We start from the raw sequence: 24,199 nt of genomic DNA, 5'->3' as shown, positions 1-24,199 counted from the left end.
GCAAATACCATTATTTTGTTCCTTTTTATGGCTGAGTAGTATTCCATGGTTTATGTATATACACACTACATTTTCTTTATCTACTCATTGATGCAACTCAGGTTGCAAATTGTGCTGCTATTAATATGCATGTGCAAGTATCTTTTTCATATGATGACTTTTTTTTCCTCCAGGTAGATACCCAGTAGTGGGATTACTGGATCAAATGGTAGATCTACTTTTAGTTCCTTAAGGAATCTCCATACTGTTTTCCATAATGGTTGTACTAGTTTACATTCCCACCAACAGTGTAAAAGTGTTCCCTTTTCACCACTTTCATGCCAACATCTATTATTTTTTGATTTTTTAATTATGGCCGTACTAGCAGGAGTAAGGTACGTATTGCCGAAATTGTGGTTTTGATTTGCATTTCCCTGATAATTAGTGACGTTGAGCATTTTTTCATATGTTTGTTGGCCATTTGTATATCTTCTTTTGAGAACCGTCTATTCATGTCCTTAGGCTTTTTGAAGGGATTGTTTTTTTTCTTGCTGACTTGTTTGAGTTCCTTATAGATTCTGGCTGTTCGTCCTTTGTCAGATGAATAGTTTGTGAAGATTAACTCCCATTGTGTGGGTTTTCTGTTTACTCTGCTGATTATTTATTTTGCTGTGCAGAAGCTTTTTAATTTAATTAAATTCCATCTATTTATCTTTGTTTTTGTTGCATTTGCTTTTGGGTTCTTGGTCATATAGTCTTTGCCTAAGCCAATGTCTAGAAGGGTTTTTCTGATGTTATCTTCTAGAATTTTTGTGGTTTCAGGTCTAAGATTTAAGTCTTTCATCTGTCTTGAGTTGATTTTTGTATAAGGGGAGAGATGAGAATCCAGTGTCATTCTTCTACATGTGGCTTGCCAGTTATCCCAGCACCATTTGTTGAATAGGGTATCTTTTCCCCAGGTTATGTTTTTGTTTGCTTTGTTGAAGATTAGTTAGCTAGGAGTATCTGGCTTTATTTCTGCTTTCTCTGTTCTGTTCTATTGGTCTATGTGCCTGTTTTTATGCCAATGCCATGCTGTTTTGGCGACTGTATTCTTGTGGTATAGTTTGAATTTGGGTAGTGTGATGCCTCTATATTTGTTCTTTTTCCTTAGTTTTGTTTTGGCTGTGCAGGCTCTTTTTTGGTTCCATATGAATTTCAGGATTGTTTTTTCTAGTTCCGTGAGGAATGATAATGGTATTAAATTGCACTGAATTTGTAGATTGCTTTTGGCAGTGTGGTCATTTTCACAGTGTTGATTCTACCCATCCTTGAGCATGGGATGTGTTTTCAGTTGTTTGTGTCATCTGTGAATTCTTTCAGCAGCGTTTTGTAGTTTTCCTTGTAGAGGTCTTTCATTTCCTTGGTTAGGTATATTCCTAAGTATTGGATTTTATTTTTATTTTTTGCAGCTGTTGTAAAAGGGGTTGAATTCTTGATTTGATTCTCAGCTTGGTGGCTGTTGGTGTATAGCAGTGCTACTGATTTGTGTAATTGATTTTGTATCCTGAAACTTTACTGAATTTATTTATTAGATCTAGGAGCCTTTTGGGTGAGTCTTTATGGTTTTCTAAGTATGTGATCATATCATTAGCAAACAGCAACAGTTTGACTTCCTCTTTACTGATTTGAATGCCTTTTATTTCTCTTGTCTGATTGCTTTGGCCTAGGACTTCCAGAACTATGTTGAATAGAAGTGGTGAAGTGGACATTCTTGTCTTGTCCCAGTTTCCAAGAAGAATACATTCAACTTTTCCTCATTTGGTATAGTGTTGACTGTGGTTTTGTCATAGATGGCTTTTATTACCTTAAGGTATGTCCATTTTATGCCAATTTTGCTGAGGATTTTAATCATAAAGGGATGCTGGATTTTGTCAGATGCTTTTTCTGTGTCTATTGAGATGACCATGTGTTTTGTGTCTTTGATTCTGTTTATGTGATATATCACATTTATTGACTTGCATATGTTAAACCATTCCTGAATCCCTGGTATGAAATCCACTTGATTATGGTAGATTATCTTTTTGATAAGCTGTTGGATTAAGTTAGTGATAGAAACCGCAATTACTTGTGCACCAACCTAGTAATTTGTTGGGGATTTTTGCATCTGTGTTCATCAGAGATATTGGTCTGTAGTTTTCTTGTTAGTGCCCTTTCCTGATTTTGATATTAGGATGATATTGGCTTTATAGAATTATTTAGAGAGGAGTTTTTCTTTCTGTCTTTTGGAATAGTTTCAATAGGATTTGTCTCAATTCTTCTTGAATGCCTGATAGAATTCAGCTGTGAATCCATCTGGTCCCGGATTTTTTTGTTGGCAATTTTAAAATTACTATTTCAGTCTTGCTGCTTGTTGTTACCTGTTCAAGGTTTCTATTTCTTCCTTGTTTAATTTAGAAGGGTTGTATATTTTGAGGAATTTATCCATCTCCTCTAGGTTTTCTAGTTTGTGCATGTGAAGCTGTTCATAGTAGCCTTGAGTGATCTTTTGTATTTCTGTGGTATTGGTTGTACTATCTCCTGTTTCGTTTCTAATTGAGCTTATTTGGATCTTCTCTCTTCTTTTCTTGGTTAATCTCGTTAATGGTCTATCAATTTTTTAATTATTTTCAAAGAACCAGATTTTTGTTTCATTTATCTTTTGTATTGGGTTTTTTGTTTGTTTCCATTTTATTTAGTTATGCTCTGATCTTTGTTATTACTTCTGCTGGGTTTCGGTTTGGTTTGTTCTTGTTTCTCTGGCTCTCTGAGATGTGACCTTAGATTGTCTATTTGTGCTCTTTCAGGCTTTTTGATGTAGACATTTAAACTATGAACTTTCCTCTTAACACCGCTTTTGCTGTATCCCAGATGCTTTGATAGGTTGTGTCACTATTATCATTCATCTCAAGGAATTTTTACATCTCCATATTGATTTCATTGTTGAACCAGCGATCATTCAGGAACAGATTATGTAATTTCCATGTACTTGCATGTGTTGAGGATTCCTTTTGGAGGTGATTCCCAATTTTTTTCCACTGTGGTCTGAGAGAGTACTTGATATAATTTTGATTTTCTTAAATTTGTTGAGACTTGTTTTGTGGCCTGTCATATGGTCTATCTTGGAAAATATTTCATATCCTGATGAATCGAATGTATATTCTGCAGTTGTTGGGTAAAATGTTCTATAAATATCTGTTAACTCCATTTGTTCTAGGGTATAGTTTATGTTCATTCTCTCTTTGTTGACTTTCTGTGTTGATGACCTGTCTAGTGCTGTCAGTGGGGTATTGAAGTTTCCCACTATTTTGTGTTGTTGTCCGTCTCATTTCTTAGGTCTAGTAGTAATTGTTTTATAAGTTTGGAAGCTCCAGTGTTAGGTGCATATATATTTAGGATTGTGATATTTTCCTATTGGACTGGTCCTTTTATCATTGTCTAATATCCTTCTTTGTCTTTTTAAACTGTTATTGCTCTAAAGTTTGTTTTGTCTGGTATAAGAATAGCTACTCCTGCTCACTTTTGGTGTCCATTTGCATGGAATATGTTTCACCCCTTTATCTTAAGTTTATGTGAGTTTATGTGTTAGGTGAGTTTCTTGAAGTTATGTATTAGGTGAGTTTATTGAAGACAGCAGATACTTGGTCGGTGAATTCTTATCATTCTGCCATTTTGTATCTTTTAAGTGGAGCATTTAGGCCATTTACAGTCAACATTATTATTGAGATGTGAGGTACTATTTTGTTCATCATGCTAGTTGTTGCTGGAATACCTTGTGTTTTTTTGCATTATGTTATTGTTTTATAGGCCCTGTAGGATTTATGCTTTATGGAGGTTCTATTTAGGTGTATTTCGTGGTTTTGTTTCAAGATTTAGAACTTTCTTTAGCAGTTCATGTAGTGCTGGCTTGGTAGTGGCTATTTCTCTCAGCATTTGTCTGAAAAAGGCTTTATCTTTCCTTCATTTATGAAGCTTAGTTTCACTGGATACAAGATTTGTGGCTGATAATTGTTTTTTTTAAGGAGGCTAAACATAGGACCCCATTCCCTTCTAGCTTTTAGGGTTTCTGCAGGGAAATCTGCTGTTAATCTAGTAGGTTTTCCTTTATTTGTTACCTAATGCTTTTGCCTCAAAGATCTTAAGATTCTTTCCTATGTCTTTAGATAACCTGATCACTACGTGTCTAAGTGATGACCTTTTTGCAATGAATTTCCCAGGTGTTCTTTGAGCTTCTCCTATTTGAATGTCTAGGTCTCTAGCAAGGGCAGGGAAGTACGCCTCAATTATTCCCCCAAATAAGTTTTCCTAACTTTTAGATTTCTCTGCTTCCTTGGGAACAGCAATTATTCTTAGGTTTGGTTGTTTAACATAATCCCAAACGTCTTGGAGGCTTTGTTTTTCTTGGGGGATTCTTTTTTTTTTTTTTTTGGGGGGGGGTCTTTGTTGAATTGGGTTAATTTGAAAGCTTTGTCTTCAAGCTCTGAATTTCTTTCTTCTACTTTTTTTGTTCTGTTGTTGAAACTTACCAGGGTAATTTGCATTTCTTTAGATGTATCTTTTTAGGTAAAAATAGAAGTTGTGATTGTTTTTTATGGATGCTTCCTGTTTCCCTGGAGATTTTTTTTTTGTCATCTGTATCCTGTAAATTTTTTTTTTTTTAAGTTTCTTTAAATTGGTTTTCACCTTTCCCTGGTGCCTCCTTGAATAGGTAGATAATCTATCTTTTGAGTTATTTTTCTGGCAATTCAGAGATTTCTTGTTTGGATCCATTGCCAATGAGCTAGTGTGATCTTTTGGGGGTGTTAAAGAACCTTGCCTTGTCATATTACCAGAATTGTTTTTCTGGTTCCTTCTCATCTGGGTAGACTATGTCAGAGGATCTGGGGTTCAAGGGCTGCTGTTCAGATTCTTTTCTCCCATGGGGTGGTCCCTTGATGTGGTGTTCTCCTTCCCCTGGGGATGGGGCTTCCTCAGAGCCAAACTGCAGTAATTGTTATTGCCCTTCTGGGTCTAGCTCCCCAGCAGAGCTACTGGGCTCTGGGCTGGTACTGGCAAGTTTCTGCAGAGAGTCTTGTGATATGATCCATCTTCAGGTCTCTTAGCTGTGGATACTAGCACCCGAGCTGGTGGAGGTAGCAGGGGAGTGAACTCTGTGAGATTCTGTGAGGGTCCTTTGTTTTGGTTTTGTTCAGTGAGCTGGTTTGCTTGAATGCTGGTTGTCCTAGTGGTTTGTTGGCCTCCAGCCAGGAGGTGGTGCTTTCAAGAGAGCATCAGCTGATACAAGTTTGCCCTAAAGTTGCCTGGATAAGTATTCAAGTTTCTCAGGTGGTGGGAGGGGCCATAGAGCTCCCAAGATACTATGTCTTTTGTCTTCAGCTACCAGGGCTGGTAGAGAAAGACCATCAGGTTGGGGCAGAGTTAGCTGTGCCTGAGCTCAGACTTTCCTTGGATAGGGCTTTTGCTGTGGGGAATGGGAGTGTGTCTCAGGCTCATGGAGTATGTTTCCCAGGGGGATTATGGCTGCCTCTGCTGTATCATACAGGACACCAGGGAAGTATGGGGGAAAGCCAGCAGTGGCAGGCCTTACCCAGTTCCCAGCAGCCAACAAGGCCAATCTCCTGGGGTGCATAAGATATTTTGATATAGGCATATAGTGTGTGTTGATCATATTAAGGTAAAGGTATCCATCACCTCAAGCATTTATCCTTTCCTTGTATTACAGACAATCCAGTTATACCCTTAGTTACTTTAAAATGTATGATAAATTATTTATTGACTGCAGTCACCCTGTTGTGCTATCAAATACTAGATCTTATTCATGCTAACTATATTTTTGTACCCATTAACCATCCCTACTTCCCCTCCCTCCATACTTGGCTGCCTCAATTATAGGTTATTCAACCCTTTTCCTTCAGAGAAAGGGATTCCTTAATTTGGAATTTGGAAAATTATGTCATTGATTATTCTTTTTCTGATAAATAATAACATGTTATAATGGTTTAGTATAGATTCTGGTACATTTGTTTATTAACAGTTTCCTTTTTTTTCTAGTTATGTTTAAAAAGAAAGTTGCTTTAGTTTCTTACTCAGGGAGTCAAGTGATACAATGTCTGTAGCTTTCTAGAAAGAGGCAGATTTCCAGTCAGAAAGTGGTGAGCGCTCTGCTCTTCTCTCTGAAGTTGGGTCCTAAAAACTTAAACTTAGCTATTATCAGAAACAAGTTTGTGTCCAGTAATCTACATGTTTTTGATTTCCTGTTACCTATTATTCACAATTCTTATTTTGTGTTTGTGCTTTTTCTTTTCTTTTTATTTTTCTAATAGGTTTAATGAATATTTTCTTCCCTTTTAAAAATAAGATTAATTCTGGATATATTTATTCATTCTGCTTTATTGTTTTCTAATTCATTATTTTCTCACCTTATCTTTACTGATTCCTTCTTTCTGCGTTCCTTAGCTTTGTTCCACTATTTCAGTATTTCTCCCCACCTTGAGTTAGATCCTTATTTTCATTCATTCTTGGTATTTTTTTTTTCACTATATAAAAGCTATGAATTTTTCTCTGAGCATTGCTTTCATTGTATTGCATAAACTCTGATATATCTTTAATTGCCTTTCTGGGCAGAGTTAAAAGATATTCTACTAAGTAAGGAAAGTTAATTTTAAATTGTGCTATATAGAAAATTGAAGTTATTGGTTATTTCTGAAAAGTCATTATATTTGGCATATAATTTCAACTGCTTAGCCTATTAAAACTTTTTATTCCATTGTGTGTGTGTGTGTGTGTGTGTGTGCATGCTCATGCTCGCGAATGTATGTATGTATTAAAAACATTTTGCTAGGCACGTTTAAGAGTCTTCCAGGCTTTGGTACTAAGCTTGGGGATGATATAACACATAGTACTCAGCATGAAATAACTTACTCTTTTGTAATGATAGCCACGTAAACAGGTGATAATAATGTAATAATAGCATGGAGTATGTGTGACAGAGGTAGTCCTAGGGAATAACAACTGCTAAAAGAAGCCCCAAACTCGCCTTGTGGATGGGAGTGGAAAAATAGCTGAACTAGCCTTCTTGGAAGAGATTATATCTACACCGAATCTTAAAGGTAGGCAGGTAGATGGCAGAAGAAGGGGGAAAACAGCTTCCAGAATAAAAACTTGCCTATGTGTATGTGGGGAAATGAACGACAGGCTGTTTAAGGGTGTCACAGGATAGGGAGTCAGCAGAGACTAGCTAGGAATGAAGCTGGGTGAGTGGCAAGGCTGGTTCAGGGAGAGCTTTACTGCCCTGTGAAGGAGCTTGTCCTTTGTCTCATAGCTGACGGAGATCCCCTGAGACATTATTGCTTTGCCTTTTAGCTGACCTACTCAGGTAGCTTGAAGAGGTTGGATTTGGAGGATGGAGCAGCGTCATCCCTTTCTCCTCCATGCTCGCTAGTGAAGATAATGAGGAACAGTGACCTAGCCAAAGGTAAAGAAGCAAAGTATTCTGACAGCCCAAAAATTTGATAACAAAATGCTGAGGGACTCAGAATTTACATTTGAAGTTAGATTCTTAAGGAATCTGTGTAGCAAAAACAGAAGCTTATATCCTGTGTAGTTACTACTACTACTGCTGTGATTTGACTTTGTTTATAGCCTAAAACACATAAAAATATCAAACTTTCCCTGCCATGTTAGCAGTGGCAAGGAAGGCATCTGCAAGCATGTATATAGTTGAAATATAAAGAGAGAAGTGTTCTCAACTACGACTATTCAACAAATAATTTCCAAATTCTGAGCAGAGAGCAGGTCAAATTTAACTCTTTCCCTTGGCCCAAGAGGGGCTGGTTATCTTTTGGAGATGAGATCTTTTGGAAATCTATGTGTATGTCCCTGAAAGCAGGGTTTTCTAGAAACATCTTGCACCTGGGCTGGGGGCAGGAGTAGTGCTGTTGTGGCCAGTGGTGTGCTGAGCTTCCATGTGAAGTCTCACTATCTCTGCCTGACTCCATGCTGGAAAGGATTGTAGTGCTCTGAAGAGATGTAGCCCTTTGTGGTTTTTGCCACTAGTGAACAGAAGAATGTGGTGAATTAGCCCAGCTTAGTGGTGAGAAGTGGGAGGCAGGCAATCAGAGGGAGCGCCAGCCCTCTCCATGCAGGCAAGTGTGAGATTTCAGGACCTAGCTATCACTAGGAGCAACTCCAGCTCTTCCAGCCTGGGAGTTTAATCAAAGGGATAACAGCAGACCACCCAGGCAGGGGCTCCAGTGTGAACGAATATGCTGCGTCAGTCTCTGCTCCCCTGCCAGCCAGTGCCCAGGATGTGGCCAGGCTTCCTGGAAATGTGCTGACAGATACAGAGAGGGGAGGAGATGCTTTTTGCTCTTCACATTTTTCATTTAGATGGAGAATGGGGAAAAAATATCTATTCTATTTCTTTCATTTTTTTGCTCCTTACCCTGAGACTTCCCTGACTGGTCCTAGAGAAAGATAGATGCGGAGGTACATAACGTTTGGTTTACAGCAGTTAAACTCTTTCATTCTCTCTGTGCAAAGGAATTCTTTATCATTTCTTCTGCTGCAGCAGCCACCACCATAAGGGTCCACAGTGGGCCTTGAGTGACTCTCAATTTCAGAAATCCCAATTTGACAATGAAATGAAGAGAGACGGAGCTAAATCTTTGAAATGGTTACAAATGTTCTCTAGCATTGAGGCAGATGGCGCCCAGTTTATCACAAGCTTCAGCAATTGGCACTGGAAACTCTTTCTGCCTCCATCGTTTATCTGGACACATATGAACTTACGTACATTTGTGCTCGGATTTTGTTGCCGTTTGCTAACTCTGGTTCATTTGGTTTCATATTCTTTCTTGGTAGAAAAAGTTGTTGTTCTTTTTCTAATAATGTACCATATACATTATTCTTTCTTATTTCTAGAAGCAGAAAAGGGTAAGTAGCAAAAGGCATAAGCTCTTGAATCAGCGAGACTTTGGACAAGTTGTTTCACCTCGCTGTGCCTTGATTTCCTCATCTGTAAAATGGGGTAGTTTTGGTATCAAGACTAATTCTTCTCTTAGCTACTTGTGCCTCTCTGTTCTAGGACCTGGCTCCAATAGATCCGATAAATTTCCTAGCTCTTCTAGGTCTCAAGGCTTTAAGCTCCCATTTTCTTTAGTTCCTGGCCTCCTGCATGGCCTCTTATTTTAAAATAGCCTTTGTTTTATTCTGCCACCCCTTCAACCTCATCTTCCTTGTACTGCCAGACTTCTTTTAAAATAGCACACCCTTATTGGTTCTAGTCTCCCTCCACCCCTCCACCCCACACACTTGCTCTCACCTTATCTCTTACCGTTTGTCCATCCCTCTCTCAAAGGCTACTAATGACCTCAGAACTGCCAACTTCAGTCACTCTTTTTACTCCTCTTCCTTCAGCATATGGCACCATTGCCAACTGGTTCTTATGTGAAAATTTCTCTTAGCTTCTCTAACCCTTCAGTAATTCCCCTGAGAGTTCATTCCTTCCTCCTGCTCTCCCCGAAAACTAGATTCCATTTTCAGCATGTTTTTCCGAGCCGCCGGGCATACAGACCTTAGTTGTATAAAGTTGATCATAGCAGAGTGGCTCTGGGTGGAGAAGGTGGACCATCCCCTGGGCATCTGCTTCTCCCTGGTCTTTTGGGATCCTCCAGCATATCTCTGAATTCTAGGCAGTGATCCTCAAAACTTTTTTTCTTCTCCTTAGTTTCCCCTGGGGTAAAGTTCCTTTTCCTATGATTTCATCTGGCACTTCTGTGGATTTCCTCCAAATATATATCTTTAGTTTGAACCTCCTTGCTGTGAGTCAGGTCCAAATTTCCAACTGTGAGGCATTTCCACCTAACTATATGGCACAGCATTCAAAATACTTAATGTATTTTGAACATATTTTGAAAATACTCAGAAAAGTCTTAAACATATTTAAAACCTATTTGCCTCCTTTTCTTCTTCTCTATATTAGTGACATTGCAATTTTAGGGACTGGAATTCTAGAATTCCAGCGAATTTAGAAATGGAGCTGTTGGTTTATCAGTGCCTCTCCTCACGTCTTCATTCTATGTTGAGGCAGTTGTGAAGACTTTGCAGTGTCTCTGATACATATTCTGTCTTTTACTTTTCCATCTGCTGTCCCGCTGTTCTGCTTAAGGCCTTTATCATCTCTCAGATGGACAGCTGCAATTACCTCTTCATTGGTTTCTTGTTCACCCTAATCTTTTGCTTTGCTCTAAAGGATTCTTTTTTTTTTTTTTTGAGACAGAGCCTCGGTCTGTTGCCCAGGCTAGAGTGCAGTGGTGCAATCTCGGCTTACTGCAACCTCTGCCTCCTAGGTTCAAGCGATTTTCCTGCCCCAGCCTCCCAAGTAGCTGGAATTACAGATGCCTGCCGCCATGCTGGGCTAATTTTTTATTTTTAGTAGAGGAGGTGGGGTTTCACCATGTTGGCCAGAGTAGTTTCAAACTGCTGACCTCAAATGATCCGCCCACCTCAGCCTCTCAAAGTGCTGGGATTACAGGCATGTGCCACTGTGCCTGGCTATGATGACAAGTCTCATCACAAGTCTCATCATGGTGCTCTTCTGCTTAAGAATCTTGGGGGCCTTTTTGTTTATAATGGGAAGCCCAAGCTATTAAATGTGATTCAAAGCCTTTATTTAGAATCTGACTCCAGGCTACTTTTCCAGCCTGTCTCCCTCCTGTCACACATGTTTTTGTGCAGCTCAACTAGAATTTCTGTTAGTCTCCATGCCTTATGCTATCTCCTCATGGAAAATGTTCCGCAGTCACCATGTCTGATCTGGGCATCTGTCCAGGCTCAGTGTAGATGCCACTTCACTCATATGCACACCGTTTCACTCATCACACTATGTATGTCAAGATAGCTGTCTCTTTTAACAGACAGTAAACTCCTTGAGGGCAGTGTCCTTTGCTGCCTCAGCACCTGACCTGTGGGTAGTACTCAAAAAATGTGCTGATTCAACTGGACTACAAGGTAATTCATTGAGAATTGGATCATGTCCGTTTTTTCACCGGTTTTTTTTTTTTTTCCCAGCCTGCTAGATATTAGTAACATATACTCAATATGTATTTTTTGAATAAATAAGTAAATGAAGAACCCTCTGCTACCTTAGCCAGAAATCATCTTTCTATTCTCTGTGCTCCTTCAGTCCTTTGTTAATCACTTTTTACAACAGATATATTATAATTATTTTGCATCTTTTCTTTCCTGTTTTGCACTAAACTACATGATGCAGTTCTTTCTAACTCATCACCTAGCACAAGGCCTTGTACTTGGCAGACGTTATCACGTTTGCTAAATTGAAAAGAATTTCCTTTCTACATTTTGCAGGTTTTTATATTTTGTTTAAAAACTATTGTTGGCTGGGGGTGGTGGCTCACTCCTTATAATCCCAGCACTTTGGGAGGCCAAGGTGGGTGGATCTCTTGAGCTCAGGAGTTCTAGGCCAGCCTGGGCAACATGGCAAAACTCCAACTCCACAAAAAAGACAAAAATTAGCCGGGTACGGTGGTGTGTGCCTGTAGTCCCAGCTACTCTGGAGGCTGAGGTGGGAGGATCAGTTGAGTCCAGGAGATCAAGGCTGCAATGTGCCATAACTACGCCACTGCACTCCAATCTGGGCTACAAAGTAAGACCCTGTGTCAAAAGTTTTTCATTGATAAGACCATACCTGCCCTTCATAATTAAGCAGTTGACATTAATCAGATGCTTACTTTGTACTAGGCACTGTGCTAAGGACTTTATATGCATTCTCTCTTTAATCCTAATGAGATGTAGGTACTTATTTTCTGCCAATGGTGATAAAGAAATAGAAGCTGGTAGGATAAGTGAGTCTACTAATGTCACATAGATGACAAGTTACTGTGCTAGGACTCAAACTCAGCTCTATCTGACTCCATGCTCTTTACCTCAGTGTTTTTCTGCCTCTTTTGGTTTGAATGAGGACTCAAACCTCTCATCAGAGGAGAATGACTACACTTCACCCTGTGAGCATGTTGTTCCATGATGTTGTTACAGAGTTGCAGCCAAGCCTATACTTGTGCCTGCTTGGAGAAAGGAGGAGTTGAACTTTGTTTTCTTGATTAGAAATGCTTCTCCACTCCTTGAAGCAGGTTGCAAAACGTGTGGCTCTGTTGAGATTATCATTTATTTATTGGGCAAACTCATCAGACGGTTTTATCATATAGTCAACTGATTCTTTGAGCAGGCAAAACTCAGCCTGTTACTCACTAGAGATGCAGTAAGAATAGATCTACTTAACGATGGCGGCAGCAACTCCTCTGTCAACACACAAAATCTAAATGTATAAATCAGAAACGCCGCAAAGAGATTTGGCCATTTTGCCAGGTTTCCCAGGAACGTCTCTGGCAAATCTTGATCTGGACTGTCTGGATTTTGGAACGCTAAATGTCTATATGTATATGTATGTTGTGAAAATGATGGAGCTCAACAGAGAGGGAAGATATGCCAAGAGAATTTAGTGCTAGGTATTGGAACTGCAGAGATTTCCTGCTTTTCCTGACCCGCTTTAAAATATGATTAACATTTAACCCTTATCTCCTGGTGATTGCAGTGTGAATTTCTTGAGGTTTATCAGCATCCAGGAATTGAAGAAGGAATTGAAGCAAGCCTTAAAACATGTGTTTGTTATTGTTGCTAGTGATTCAATAAATGCTCATGAAGTGCTTTTGGAGGACTGTTCAAAATGTAACTGTTTAAGAATAGTTCTTTTCATGTTCCTGATTGAAAATATTCTCTAATATTTCTCCATTGGTGAAAATATTATGATTGATGCAGATCTGGCACTTTTGGTTTTCCTTTTCTTTTACCTTGATTGAAACAGAGGTTGGTTCACTGCTATTTCCTATTCAAGGATTACCTTTTGCTCTAGCAACACAGGTGAACACAAGTCAGGAGCATTTTCCTATTCCAGATCATCCAGAGCCCCATGGCAGCAGGAATCGAAGCTTCTATGGCATGTTCAATTGATCCAGTCATATTCTTTTTTTCTTATTTTTTTAAAATTTTTATATAGAGATGAGGTCTCACTATGTTGCCCAGGCTGATCTCGAACTCCTGGGCTCAAGTGATCCTCCTGCCTTGGCCTCCCAAAATTGCTGGATTATAGGTGTGAGCCGCCATGCCTAGCTGATCCAGTCAGATTCAGATGAGCCTTTATATATGAACACCACAAAGAACATTATTTTCAAATGACATTGAGGTAGTTTTGAGGATACTATGAATGCACATGTAGGCAAATGTATCCTTTAATCAATCGAAGTGATTCTTAACCTTTTTGGATTCAGAAATGCTTTGGAGAATCTAATTAAAGCTTTGTTCCTCTTCCTGAAAAAAATATACACTCAAACTTAGAAATATGCATTAATTTCAAAGGATTCAAACACCCTCCCCCTCAATCAGGCTCTGTCTTGATGCCCTATGGACTCACAGTCTTCAAGTTGAGATCCCTTGAAAATGTTTAGGTAGTATATAACCATTAATTTCAATAATTTGGCTCAAACTCCAAATCTGTGAGTATCTTTGTTTTATACATTACTTATGTATTTCAGTGATATCCTCACCGTAGGCTGTAATCTCCATGAAAGCAAGGATTTGGGGTTATTCATATATCACAGTTTTACATATTTAGCGGGTACATGTGATATTTAGATACATGTATACAATGTGTAATGATCAAGCCAGGGTAATCGGGATATCCATTGCTTCAAAAATTTATCTTTTCTTTGTGTTGGGAACATTACAAGTCTTCCCTTGTGACTATTTTGAGATATACAATAAATTGTCAACTGCAATTTTCCTACTGTACTTTCGAATATTAGAACTTACTCATTTTATCTAACTGTATTTTTGTACTCATGAATCAGTATCTGTTTTCCCTCCCCTTCCCCTTTCCCATCTTATCCTCTGGTAACCATTATCCTACTCTCTATCTCCATGAGATATAGTTCTTAAATATGAGTGAGAACATGCAGTATTTGTGTTTCTGTTCCTCACTTATTACATTTAACATAATGACCTCCAGTTCCATCCATGTTCTGCAGCTGACAGGATATCATTCTTTTTATGGCTGAACAATATGTCTTTATGTATATATGTCACTTTTTTTTTAATCCATCATCTGTTGATGGGTGCTGAGGTTGATTCCATATCTTGGCTATTATGAACAGTTCTGCAGTAAACATGGAGTGTAGCTCTCTGTTTGATGTACTGATTTGCTTTCTTCTGGTTAGATACCCAGCAGTGGGATTGCTGGATCATATGGCAGTTGTATTTTTAGCTTTTTTAGGAACCTCCGTACTGTTTCCCATAATGACTGTGCTACTTGACTGTTTTGTTTTGTTTTCATTTTACCCTTAATGCTCAAAAGAATGCAAAGCCCAGAGTTGGTGCCTGATAAATATTAGTGTGAATTAGTGAAATAATCTTAGGAAACACCATTCCTAGACCTCCTCCGACAAGAATTATTTGAGATTTTTATGGACCTGCTATAATGTGGAAATTGAGCTGTGGCAAGATGACAAGATTATAAACTCCTTCGGGAATAATACTATTGCTCCCAGTTATTCCCGTGTTAAGCTCTTATTAACTAAATCATCCTCTCTCTCTCCCTCTCTCTCTCTCTCTCTCTCTCTCTTTCTTTGAGACAGGATCTTGCTCTGTCACCCAGGGTAGAGTGCCACCCAGACTGGAGTACAGTAATATCATTGCAGCTTTGAATTCCCAGGCTCCCTCCTGCCTCAGCCTCCCAAGTAGCTAGAACTACAGGCGTGCATCACCATGCTTAATTTTTTAAATTTTATTTTTTAGAGATGGGGTATCTTCTATTGCCCAAGCTGGTCTTGAATTTTTGGCCTCAAGTGATCCTCCCGCCTCAGCCTCTCAAAGCACTGGGATTACACACGAGCCACTGTGCCTGACCTTAAATCTTAAATACTTAATTTTCTTCTCCATTTTGATAAATAAGATGCATGTAATTTGCAGACATCCTTAGTGAACCTGAGATTAGTTTAAGTCAATTGCAAATGGTTTCTTAGGCCTTTGCAGTTTCAGTGCCGTGAAGAAACAAACGTACACATTGTGCGCACAAGGCACAAAATCCATATGTCAAAGCTGTTATTTCATCCATTTAAGAACCTTGCCCAAGGCCTCAAAATCAAGCAGAAATCATCTCTAGAATTATTCAGGGCACAGCAAGAGTAACACGTCTTTCACTCTAGTCGCTGATCATTTTATTTTCCTGAATTCTAAAGTAATTCCTCCCTCATGGCCCAAGCAAAAAGAGGTAATTTGGGACTCCAAATTTCCTTGCTAGCCTTGCAGAGACATAAACCACTTTTCTACTCACTGGTCAAACTAGCTGCTAACTGGAGGTGGGGGGTGGGAGGGAGAAATAGAGAGGGAGAGAGAGAGGGAGGGAGTGATAGAGATTGAGAGAGAGAGAGTGTGTATATGTGTATGTGTATGTGTATGTGCATATGTGTGTATGGGAGGATCTTCAACCAAGGTTCTCACGTAACGTGGCTCTGTCAGAACCTGCGAGCAGGCTTACTGCTGTCCGCTAGATCAAGGATAGAATCATTAGTCTGGCATTCAAGGGCATCCCCAAGCTGTTGATCTGTTTGTCCCTATCTTCTATCACTGGAAGCTTTTGCTGAATTGACTACTTTCTGATTCTCAGACATTCTCTCTGCTTGTCTGTGTCTGCATTTTTGCTTATAATTTTTCTTTCCTCTTAACTGTTCTTTTAGGCCCAGCTCAGATGCCATTTTTTAAACTTCCTTAGTTGTTCTATTACAGCACTTGTTACATTCTGGAGGCCTTAAATATTTCTTTCTCTCTAACAGTCTTGTCTGACCTACTAATTATAAATTCCTACATGGCTTGAGGGCAAGGAAGGGTTACATTTTTATCTGCACATGCGTTAGCACTTTCCTCGAGACTTTGCCTGTAATAGGCAATACACTATTTATTATTATCTTTTGAGGTTTGGACTTCTTTTAAGCATTCAGGACTACAGCATTTTGAGAGCATGCAGCATTGATATAGCCAGGCTTGTCTCCAAACCCTCTTCACATACCGAAAGGCTATGTATCTGGGTGGATGGTGGGTATATTCTGAGAATCATCAGGGAAGCTCCATCATATTTTAATTATAGTGTTGGCAGCAGCACGACTTTTAACAAATATTAGTAACAAGCAGTAACACTTGGGCAGGCCAGCCATCGGAAATTGGCCTCTTTCTCTGGGTTTCTCCTACCCCCTTTTCAATCCATCACCTGTATTTATTCCTACCATAATTTACACACCTGTCTAGATGGTATGCATGCAATGTGTCCCTACCCCACACATTCAGATATTTGCTCACCTGCCTTACTCGGAAGGCTGGCTCTAAAATAAACAGGGTTTTGGTACTAAAGGAAAAACGCACTGAGGTCACCGCAGCAATAGACATGAGGCAGGGAATGGGAGTGGAACATCTGGATAAGCTGCTCCAGGAGAGTGGGAGCAGAGGAAGAGGAAAAGCTGGAGGAGGAGGAGAGCAAGGGTGAAACATCTGCCAAGCAGGCCCCAAGGCTTAGGTGGAGGTGGGATCTTGTGACCAGATTTCCCACAGGCAGTTATTCACTTAGCTAACCAGCAGCCAGCTAGAGGGAGGCAGGGGTAGAGACATATGGAACAAGTTGATTGTTTTTAGGCTTACATTTCTTTTCTTTTTTTTTTTTTTTAACCACTATTTCTCAGGGCAGCATAGCAAGTAATCTTGGAATTTTCTGAAGTTTGTCCTAAGCTGTTTTGTCCACTTTTGCATTCTTAGCATATTTAATGATTACTCATTTTAATGTTTGAGCGTCTGGACAACACTGAGAAATAGTAGAAACTTAAAGTTCCTGATGGAACTGTTTTCCCTTCTCAGTCCCCTTTGTTGTTTTATAACTTGCTCTTCACCCATCAAAGGCATTTCTGCTGTGTTGGAAAATCCCCTGCCCCTGAGCTTTGTGGAGGAGAGGAAGCATTGAATGGTTCCTCTCGCCTATTCTCTCTTTTCCTTACCTACCATTCCCGGTAACAAGTGCTTCTCAAACTTTACAATGCAAGTAAATTTCCTGTGGATCTTGAAAATACAAATTTTGGTTTACTGTGGCTGGAGTTGAGCCAAGATTCTGCATTTTTAATATGCTCCCAGTAATGCAGGTGCTCTTGGTCCAGAGACTGAATTGTAAGTAGCAGGGCTCAATGGTACAAGGCAGTGAGATAACACAGGGATTAAAACTACAAGATTGGGAGAATTTTCATCAGGCAGACCAGGAATTGAATCCAGGGGCTGACACATAACAATTACTTGTTCTTGAGCAAGTTATTTTCTCTCTCAACCTCAGTTTCCCCATCTATCTGTCTTGAAGACGAAGTGAGTTAATATACATATAATATGCTTAGAGCATTGCCATGAACAGACCCTGTGGGTGTGTGTGTGTGTGTGTGTGTGTGTGTATGTGTGTATGTGTGTGCGTTTGAGACGGGGTCTTGCTCTGTTATCCAGGCTGGAATGCAGTGGTATGATCTCAGCTCACTGTAGTCTCAACCTCCTGCACTCAAGCAATCCTCCCACCTCAGCCTCCCTAGTAGCTGGGACTAGAAGCACGCACCACTACACTCGGCTAATTTTTATATTTTTAGTGGAGATGGGGTTTTATCATGTTACCTAGACTGGTCTCGAATTCCTGGGCTCCAGTGATCCATAGGTTTTGGCCTCCAAAAGTGCTGGGATTACAGGTGTGAGCCACTGTGCCTGACCCAAACTGTTTATTGAATTTAGTTATCATTAGTATTAATATAGTTTTATTGTTATTATTACTGTTATTGTAGTTGTTCTAAAAAATAGCATATTAAAATTGATTATAGTAGAACATTGTAAAGGTCCAAACACAGACTTATAAGCTTCTTATGTGTATAAACCTGTTTTTCACGTAAAGATGTTGATTACCATTATCAGTAGGGCATGTTTTGAGTGATGGTTTCAATTAAAGAAAAACAAAACAAAACACTATGGGTTTTAAACTATCCTCTGTCTGTTTTCTAGACCCCTTTGTGACAAATAACATGAATTTGTAAGTTGGCAAACCCAGATTTAGTAGCATAGACTCTAGTTATTAGCCCAGAAAAGCCAACTGGCCCAAAGGCTATGACTGCCACTTTAATATCCTATTATGGATAGAGTGTCCCTGGTTTAAAAATCCAAAATGCAAAATGCTCCAAAATTGGAAATGTTTTGAGCCACCTACATATTTCAGGTTTTCAGATTTGGGGTGCTCAATTGGTATAATGCCAATATTCCAAAATACAAAAAAGTTGAAATGCAAAACACTTCTGGTTTTAAGTATTTCTGCTAAGAGATAGTCAACCGGTACTACTAACAAAAATGGTAAGCCAGTGATTGATTTCTTGAGTGATGCTGTCTCTTCATGTACTGTAAACCTGTTCTTTAAAAAAATTATTTAGTAATGAAATGTTGATCATCATTGTTTATCGGGTACCTAAAAGTGCTCTTTATCACTTTTTCCTCATCTGATCAAAGCTGGTTTTGTTATGTTATTTGGAGAAATGTAGATGGATAGAGAAGTAGATGTGGCCTGGTGACATCTATGACCATCATCCTTTTGTCCTGTTAGGGAAGAAACCTCCAGGTATAAACCCTAATTGGCTTGTAGAGTTTATTAAGGTCTTAATCGGATACTGGGAAATTTTCCCTGCCCTTAGGTGTTCCCTCGGCAGGACAAGATAGTTCTAGAGCCAGAATTGACGCTTAGATTCGTTTTTGTTCAGTGACTCCTTCTGCCCATTCTGGGAAAAAGTGGGAAGCTGAGAAAAAAGACCAGAGGTTTTCTTACTTCGTTTAATCTAGAGATAATTTGCTTGGTGCAGACTTTAGCCAGGTATAAATCTGTATATATAACATTTGCCCAGATATGATTGAGAGTCTAGAGCTGTGCTGTACAATAAGGTAGGCACTAGCTATATCTGGCTTTTAAATGTTAAGTTATATAAAGCTTAAAATCCAGTTCCTCAGTCACACACATATTTCACATGCATAGTAGTTACATGTGGTGAGTGGTTACTGTATTGGACAGTGCACATTACAGAACATTTCCATTATTAAAGATTATTCTAGAAGAGAGATAGAAAATGATGTATTTGTTCTGAATGATCAGTGATGGCTACTTGGAGAAATGTGTAAAGAAGATTCTGTGATTATATCCATGTCAACCCAAGTTGCTTAATTATGGGTTAGCAATATGTGTCCTAGGAAGAGAGAGCTGGATCAGGTATGGGGGTGTTAGCTGTGGCATATGTGCTGAGTGTCTTCCAAACAGAAACCTACAAGGGCAAGAGTAGAATATTTAATCTAGAGGGGCTGATTATTATCATTTGGTAGGAACAGGTTTTTGTTTGTTTGTTTTCTTTTAGCAGAAATCCTTGAGAGAGAGAGGTGAGAAGCTTTTGAAGTTTTCTCATTCCTTGGTTTCCTGTTTAAGTAGCAGTCACTTTTGTTGTTTCTGAGATTAACAATGATACTTTGCTTTTGCATAAAATGAAATCACAATGGCTGCCACTTGTTGGTTTATCCCTCACATAAGGAATGGTTGTTACGTGAATAAACATAACCCTCCAATAATCCAAAAGTAATTTCATGATCAAGTCACTTTTTACCTGCCAAGACACAAAACTGGCTGAGGATGGTTTTTCTTTGTTTTGCTTCTTTAATATCTTCTGATGAATGATAACAAGTGGGAATTAAAATCAAAAAGAAACAAGGAAAACCTGGTATAGTTTTGTCACTCTCTGTGTAATCACTGTTTTCAGAATTTGAGGTCTGTATCTGATGACATTTTTAAAATCTCTAATAATTAAGGGTAACTAGGATTGTTTTCCTGCTAGTTTCCAAACTAGAAAATAGATTTTAAAACTAGACTACCAGTTCGGCAACTTTTATGTGACTTTGAGCAAATTACTTATCATGACCTCTCTGAGCCTTAGCGTTTCTACCTGTGAAATGGTGTGGAACAGAATCTACCTCTGTGAATAATGGGTAAGGACTAAGTGAAATATAAAACCCAGAGTGCCTGACACCACCACTATAAGGACTCAAATGTTAAACCATATTATTTGGGAAAAGTAGACCACACGCACTGGAAGGCAAACACTCTCTGTTCTTTCTTGGCCCTGTCACTTATCGGTGTGTGACTGTTGTTTGGTCATTTACCCTCTTTTGACTTTGGCTTTCCCTTTTGTAAAATGGGTAACAGTAGAAGCTATTACAAAGGGAGCGTTCAGGGTTAAATCAGATAATGCACATCAAGATGATGCAAACACCTAGTACTTTGGGAGGCCAAGGCAGGTCGATCACTTGAGATCAGGGGTTACCAGTCTGGTCAACATGGTGAAATGCTGTCTCTACTAAAAATACAAAAATTAGCCAGCTGTGGTGGCAGGCGCCTGTAATTCCAGCTATTTGGGAGGCTGATTACACCACTGCAATCCAATCTGGGTGACAGAGTGAGACTGTCTCAAAAAATAATAATAATAATGCAAGGGCATTGCACGTGGTGAGCGTTCCATAGGTGTTAACTGTTAAGATGCACGTGATGATGTCTAAATTAGGAGCAGCCTTGCCAAAAGATAGATTTGTTTTCTCTCTTCTCCTTTCCATTCACTAATCTCCAAACTATACCATTTATACTATACATGGTAAAATGTGCACTTTGTGCATTTATTGGTATTTCCCTATAAATTATTAAGCCTCCTTTATTAAGTTTTTGGCTCAACTAAAGCAGTAATTGGAGAAGCTGTTATCATAAAGACCTTTCTCGCTGTAGTTTTTCTACAAGTTTCAAGATCATGCCTAATACAAAAGGCCTGATGATCAGGGCAGGAAAGAGGAGGAGTCAGTGTGGAGCAGGAGTGAATTCAGGCCTACAGCGAGTCTGGTTCATTGTCTGAGGGCCTGGCCCACATTGCTCCTAGGATGTAGGAAGAAAAGTCATTTCAGAGAAACTAGTGGCCAGAGAAGTTACTACCGTGATTTGCCACTATATCTTCCCTGTCTTTTAGTCAGCATATGTCCTTCTCCCCCTGGCAGAAGCTGTAGGAGACAGAAATGGTAAGTCATGTATGGCTGGGGAGGGTTTCTTCCAAAGACTGGTCCACACTGGATGGTGCAGCCTCCGCAGACACCAAGAATTGCTCCTGACCTATGGAAAACAACTTTTTTTCCAAGAAAAGTATTTTTAGTCCTTTGGTGTAAAGACACAGTCCTGAGCTGTTTTCACTTATTGAATTCTATAACTAGGAATGTAACGCTATACTTTTGCTAAAAATGACCTTTTTTCTTTCAGAATTTTTAGGAAAAAAAATCCATAATTCTCTCATTTGTAATTTCAAAATTATTAGGTCCTTAGAACATTTTGTAGCAAAACATTTTCCTTGGAATTTACATCTCCGGTCTGATCACTTTCACCATTACTCTCTAGTATCTCATGCTCAAAATCCTGCATTCAGCTTTGTGTCTTCTCTCTTTTCAACAGTCTCTGTGTCTCTTACTTTGAAAGACTTCTCACGACCATTCTTTCTTTTCTGATTTCACTACCACTGCCCAGGTTTTAAATTTGTCTGTATTTGCCATAACAACTTAAAATTTTTTTTTTATTATAAAAGGTAATACATGCCCAGTCTAGGAAATTTGGAGAATATAGATAAGGAGGAAAATAAGTCATAATTCAGAAATAAATGCTGCTTATAGTCTAGATTTTTATTTCTAGTCTTCAGCAATGTCTGTCCACTTGTGTTTGTATATGTATGTGTTTAAGGAAATTTGGATTTACTCTTCATACAGTTTCATGTTGTGATTTTTACTACCACAGTTTTTTTTTTTACTTGAGATATTAGAATGTTCCTATATCATTATTTTTCAAAAAATGTTAATGTATACATAATAATGTCTTATTTAGGGCAACATTTATTTAACAATATTGTTAGCCATTTAGATCTCCTTTTTCAGTATTTAAAAACAATGCTTGATTTCCAGTATTCACAGTATAGTGCAGTGAATAAGAACACGGGCTTTGGCAGTTGAGAAGCTGTGGTTTGAATTCTCATTCTGCCATTTATTCGTAGGTCTCAGTGCAGTGATAGGCCTCAGTTTCCTTCTTGTAAAATAAGTATTATTATGGCACTTATCAAGAGACTTGTGCAATTTAAAGGTGGGCGATGTACTCATTTACTCATAGTTTGGCACATATTAAGTTCTAATAAATAATGACTGCTGTTATGAAAGTCACCTGTCCTTAACCATCTGCAATTGTTTTGTTGTATAGTTCCCAGCAGCTAGACTGTAGTATCAAAGTGTACAAATATTGTAATATATTTTAATAAGATATTGCCAATTGATTTCTAGGAAGATTCTCCCAATTTATAGTCACACAAGTAGTACAAGCACCTAATTTCACCCTTTGCCATTGTTGGATACTATCTTTTTTATTATTGTATACCAAAGTGATATGTAAAAATGGTGTCTTGTAACTTGCATTTGCGTGTAATTTGCATGTCTCCCTTGTAATTTACATTTACCAGTAGAAATGATGACTAGTTTTACATGTTTAATTGGCTAATTGTATTTCTCCTTTGTACATTATTTATTGATGTCCATGCCTATTTTTCTCTTAACCGCCTTTTTTCTTTCTAAATCAGTGGGTTCTTTGTATATTATAATAATTAATGTTATTTATAACAAAAATTTACTGAGCATTTAGAACATTCAGATGAGGAAACAATGACAGAAAGACTAGTTTACCAAGTTTTTTTGAACCTTGTCTACTTGTCTAGCTTCTTGCTGTTTTTGTTGTTCGTCTTTTTCATAGCACCTGGCACAGTCCAGTGCCCTGCACTTAGTAGGAGCAAAGTAAATGCTTGTTAACTTACATTGACACTGACCACCGTCACTTCTGCTCTTTGTGCACAGGAGCCATTCCTTCCTGGGTGCCTTTGTCACAGCCACTGCTTTAGTTCAGAAGGGTCAGCATTTGTTGGCCTTGACTTGAATTTTCTTTGATATGTTTTTAACGATGCTTTCTAAAAACTCAAGCCAGGTTATTTCCCTCACTTTATTTCTAGGTAACAAACCTGAATTTGGCAACTGGCATCATAAACAGAGGCAGTGCTTCAACTCCCCCCACCCTCCGACCCATCATCAGTCCTAGTGGCCCGACATGGTCAATACAGTCAGACCCCCAAGCTCCTGAGAATCACTCCAGCCCTCCTGGAAGCAGGTATGTGAAGGGCCCTGCAACTAGCATTTGGGTTACACAGGGATGACCTGTGTCCCAAGCAAGCCATTCCCACCTGGAGTTCTGTATGGAGATACCACTAAGATGTTATACCCCTTCTTCACCTGCCTCCCTCTTCTGGCACCTAAGAGAGCCTCATTTTATTTGTAAGACAGTTTTCAGGCATTATCAAATGAAAAGGACATTTCTGAGATAGCTAAGAAAGTCACCTTGGGGTAGAAGAGCAAGAATTTACACCGTGTTTCATCCTTGCTTAGAGTCAGCATTTTTATGTGCCAACTTTCGGTACTTTGTCCTTGTCTCCTAGGTTTTTTTTCATACCTTGTGTTTTTTATAGTTTTTTGTACTACATTGTGTTTGTTTCAGTAACTTCAGACTGTGTTCTTTTGAAGGATGTATTTGTTGTTGTTGTTTTTATCTAGTTTCATATTGTTGATCTCAAACAACCTCCCTGAACAATGCTCATTTGGGAAGTGGGAAAGAAATTTCCTTTATGTTGTTGAGAGATATGGCTCAAGATAAAATCCAAGTAGCTTCTGGCCGTAATGTAAGCAGCTTCTGAATTAAAAAAGAAACCACTGTATTATTGAATTCTTGTCTTGCTGTGTGTTTTAATTACCCCTGTATAAAAAAAAAAGTAAGAAATAGATTCCCAGTACATCTTGCTTTAGTGCGTATTAAGTGTAGATTAAATTGCATCAGTCCCTGAGTCAAATGAGCTAAAGAAAAATGTGACTGTTACAATGAAATTTTTTTTTTTTTTTTTTTTTTTTTTTTTTTTTTTTTTTTTTTTTTTTTTTTTTTTTT

At 38.7% G+C, this 24,199-nt stretch overlaps 1 protein-coding gene across 21 annotated transcripts in view; it reads left to right on the top strand.

The window, feature by feature from the left end:
• Positions 1-24,199, top strand: part of TTLL5 (tubulin tyrosine ligase like 5) — a 286,353-nt gene that overhangs the window by 129,445 nt on the left and 132,709 nt on the right. For 17 of the 21 annotated variants that reach the window (XM_037738524.1, XM_037738522.1, XM_037738520.1 and 14 more), the window contains one exon: positions 23,220-23,374. The exons of the other annotated variants lie outside the window; for them this stretch is intronic. In XM_037738524.1, coding sequence (XP_037594452.1) covers positions 23,220-23,374 — 155 coding nt within the window. The remainder of the gene's footprint in view (positions 1-23,219; positions 23,375-24,199) is intronic. 21 annotated transcript variants of the gene reach the window in all.

Source organism: Cebus imitator, unplaced genomic scaffold (genome assembly GCF_001604975.1).
Source record: "Cebus imitator isolate Cc_AM_T3 unplaced genomic scaffold, Cebus_imitator-1.0 Scaffold54, whole genome shotgun sequence".
In the NCBI taxonomy this organism is placed as follows: domain Eukaryota; kingdom Metazoa; phylum Chordata; class Mammalia; order Primates; family Cebidae; genus Cebus; species Cebus imitator.
The sequence above is the reverse complement of the archived record's forward strand: the minus strand, read 5'-3'. Positions and strand labels throughout refer to the sequence as shown.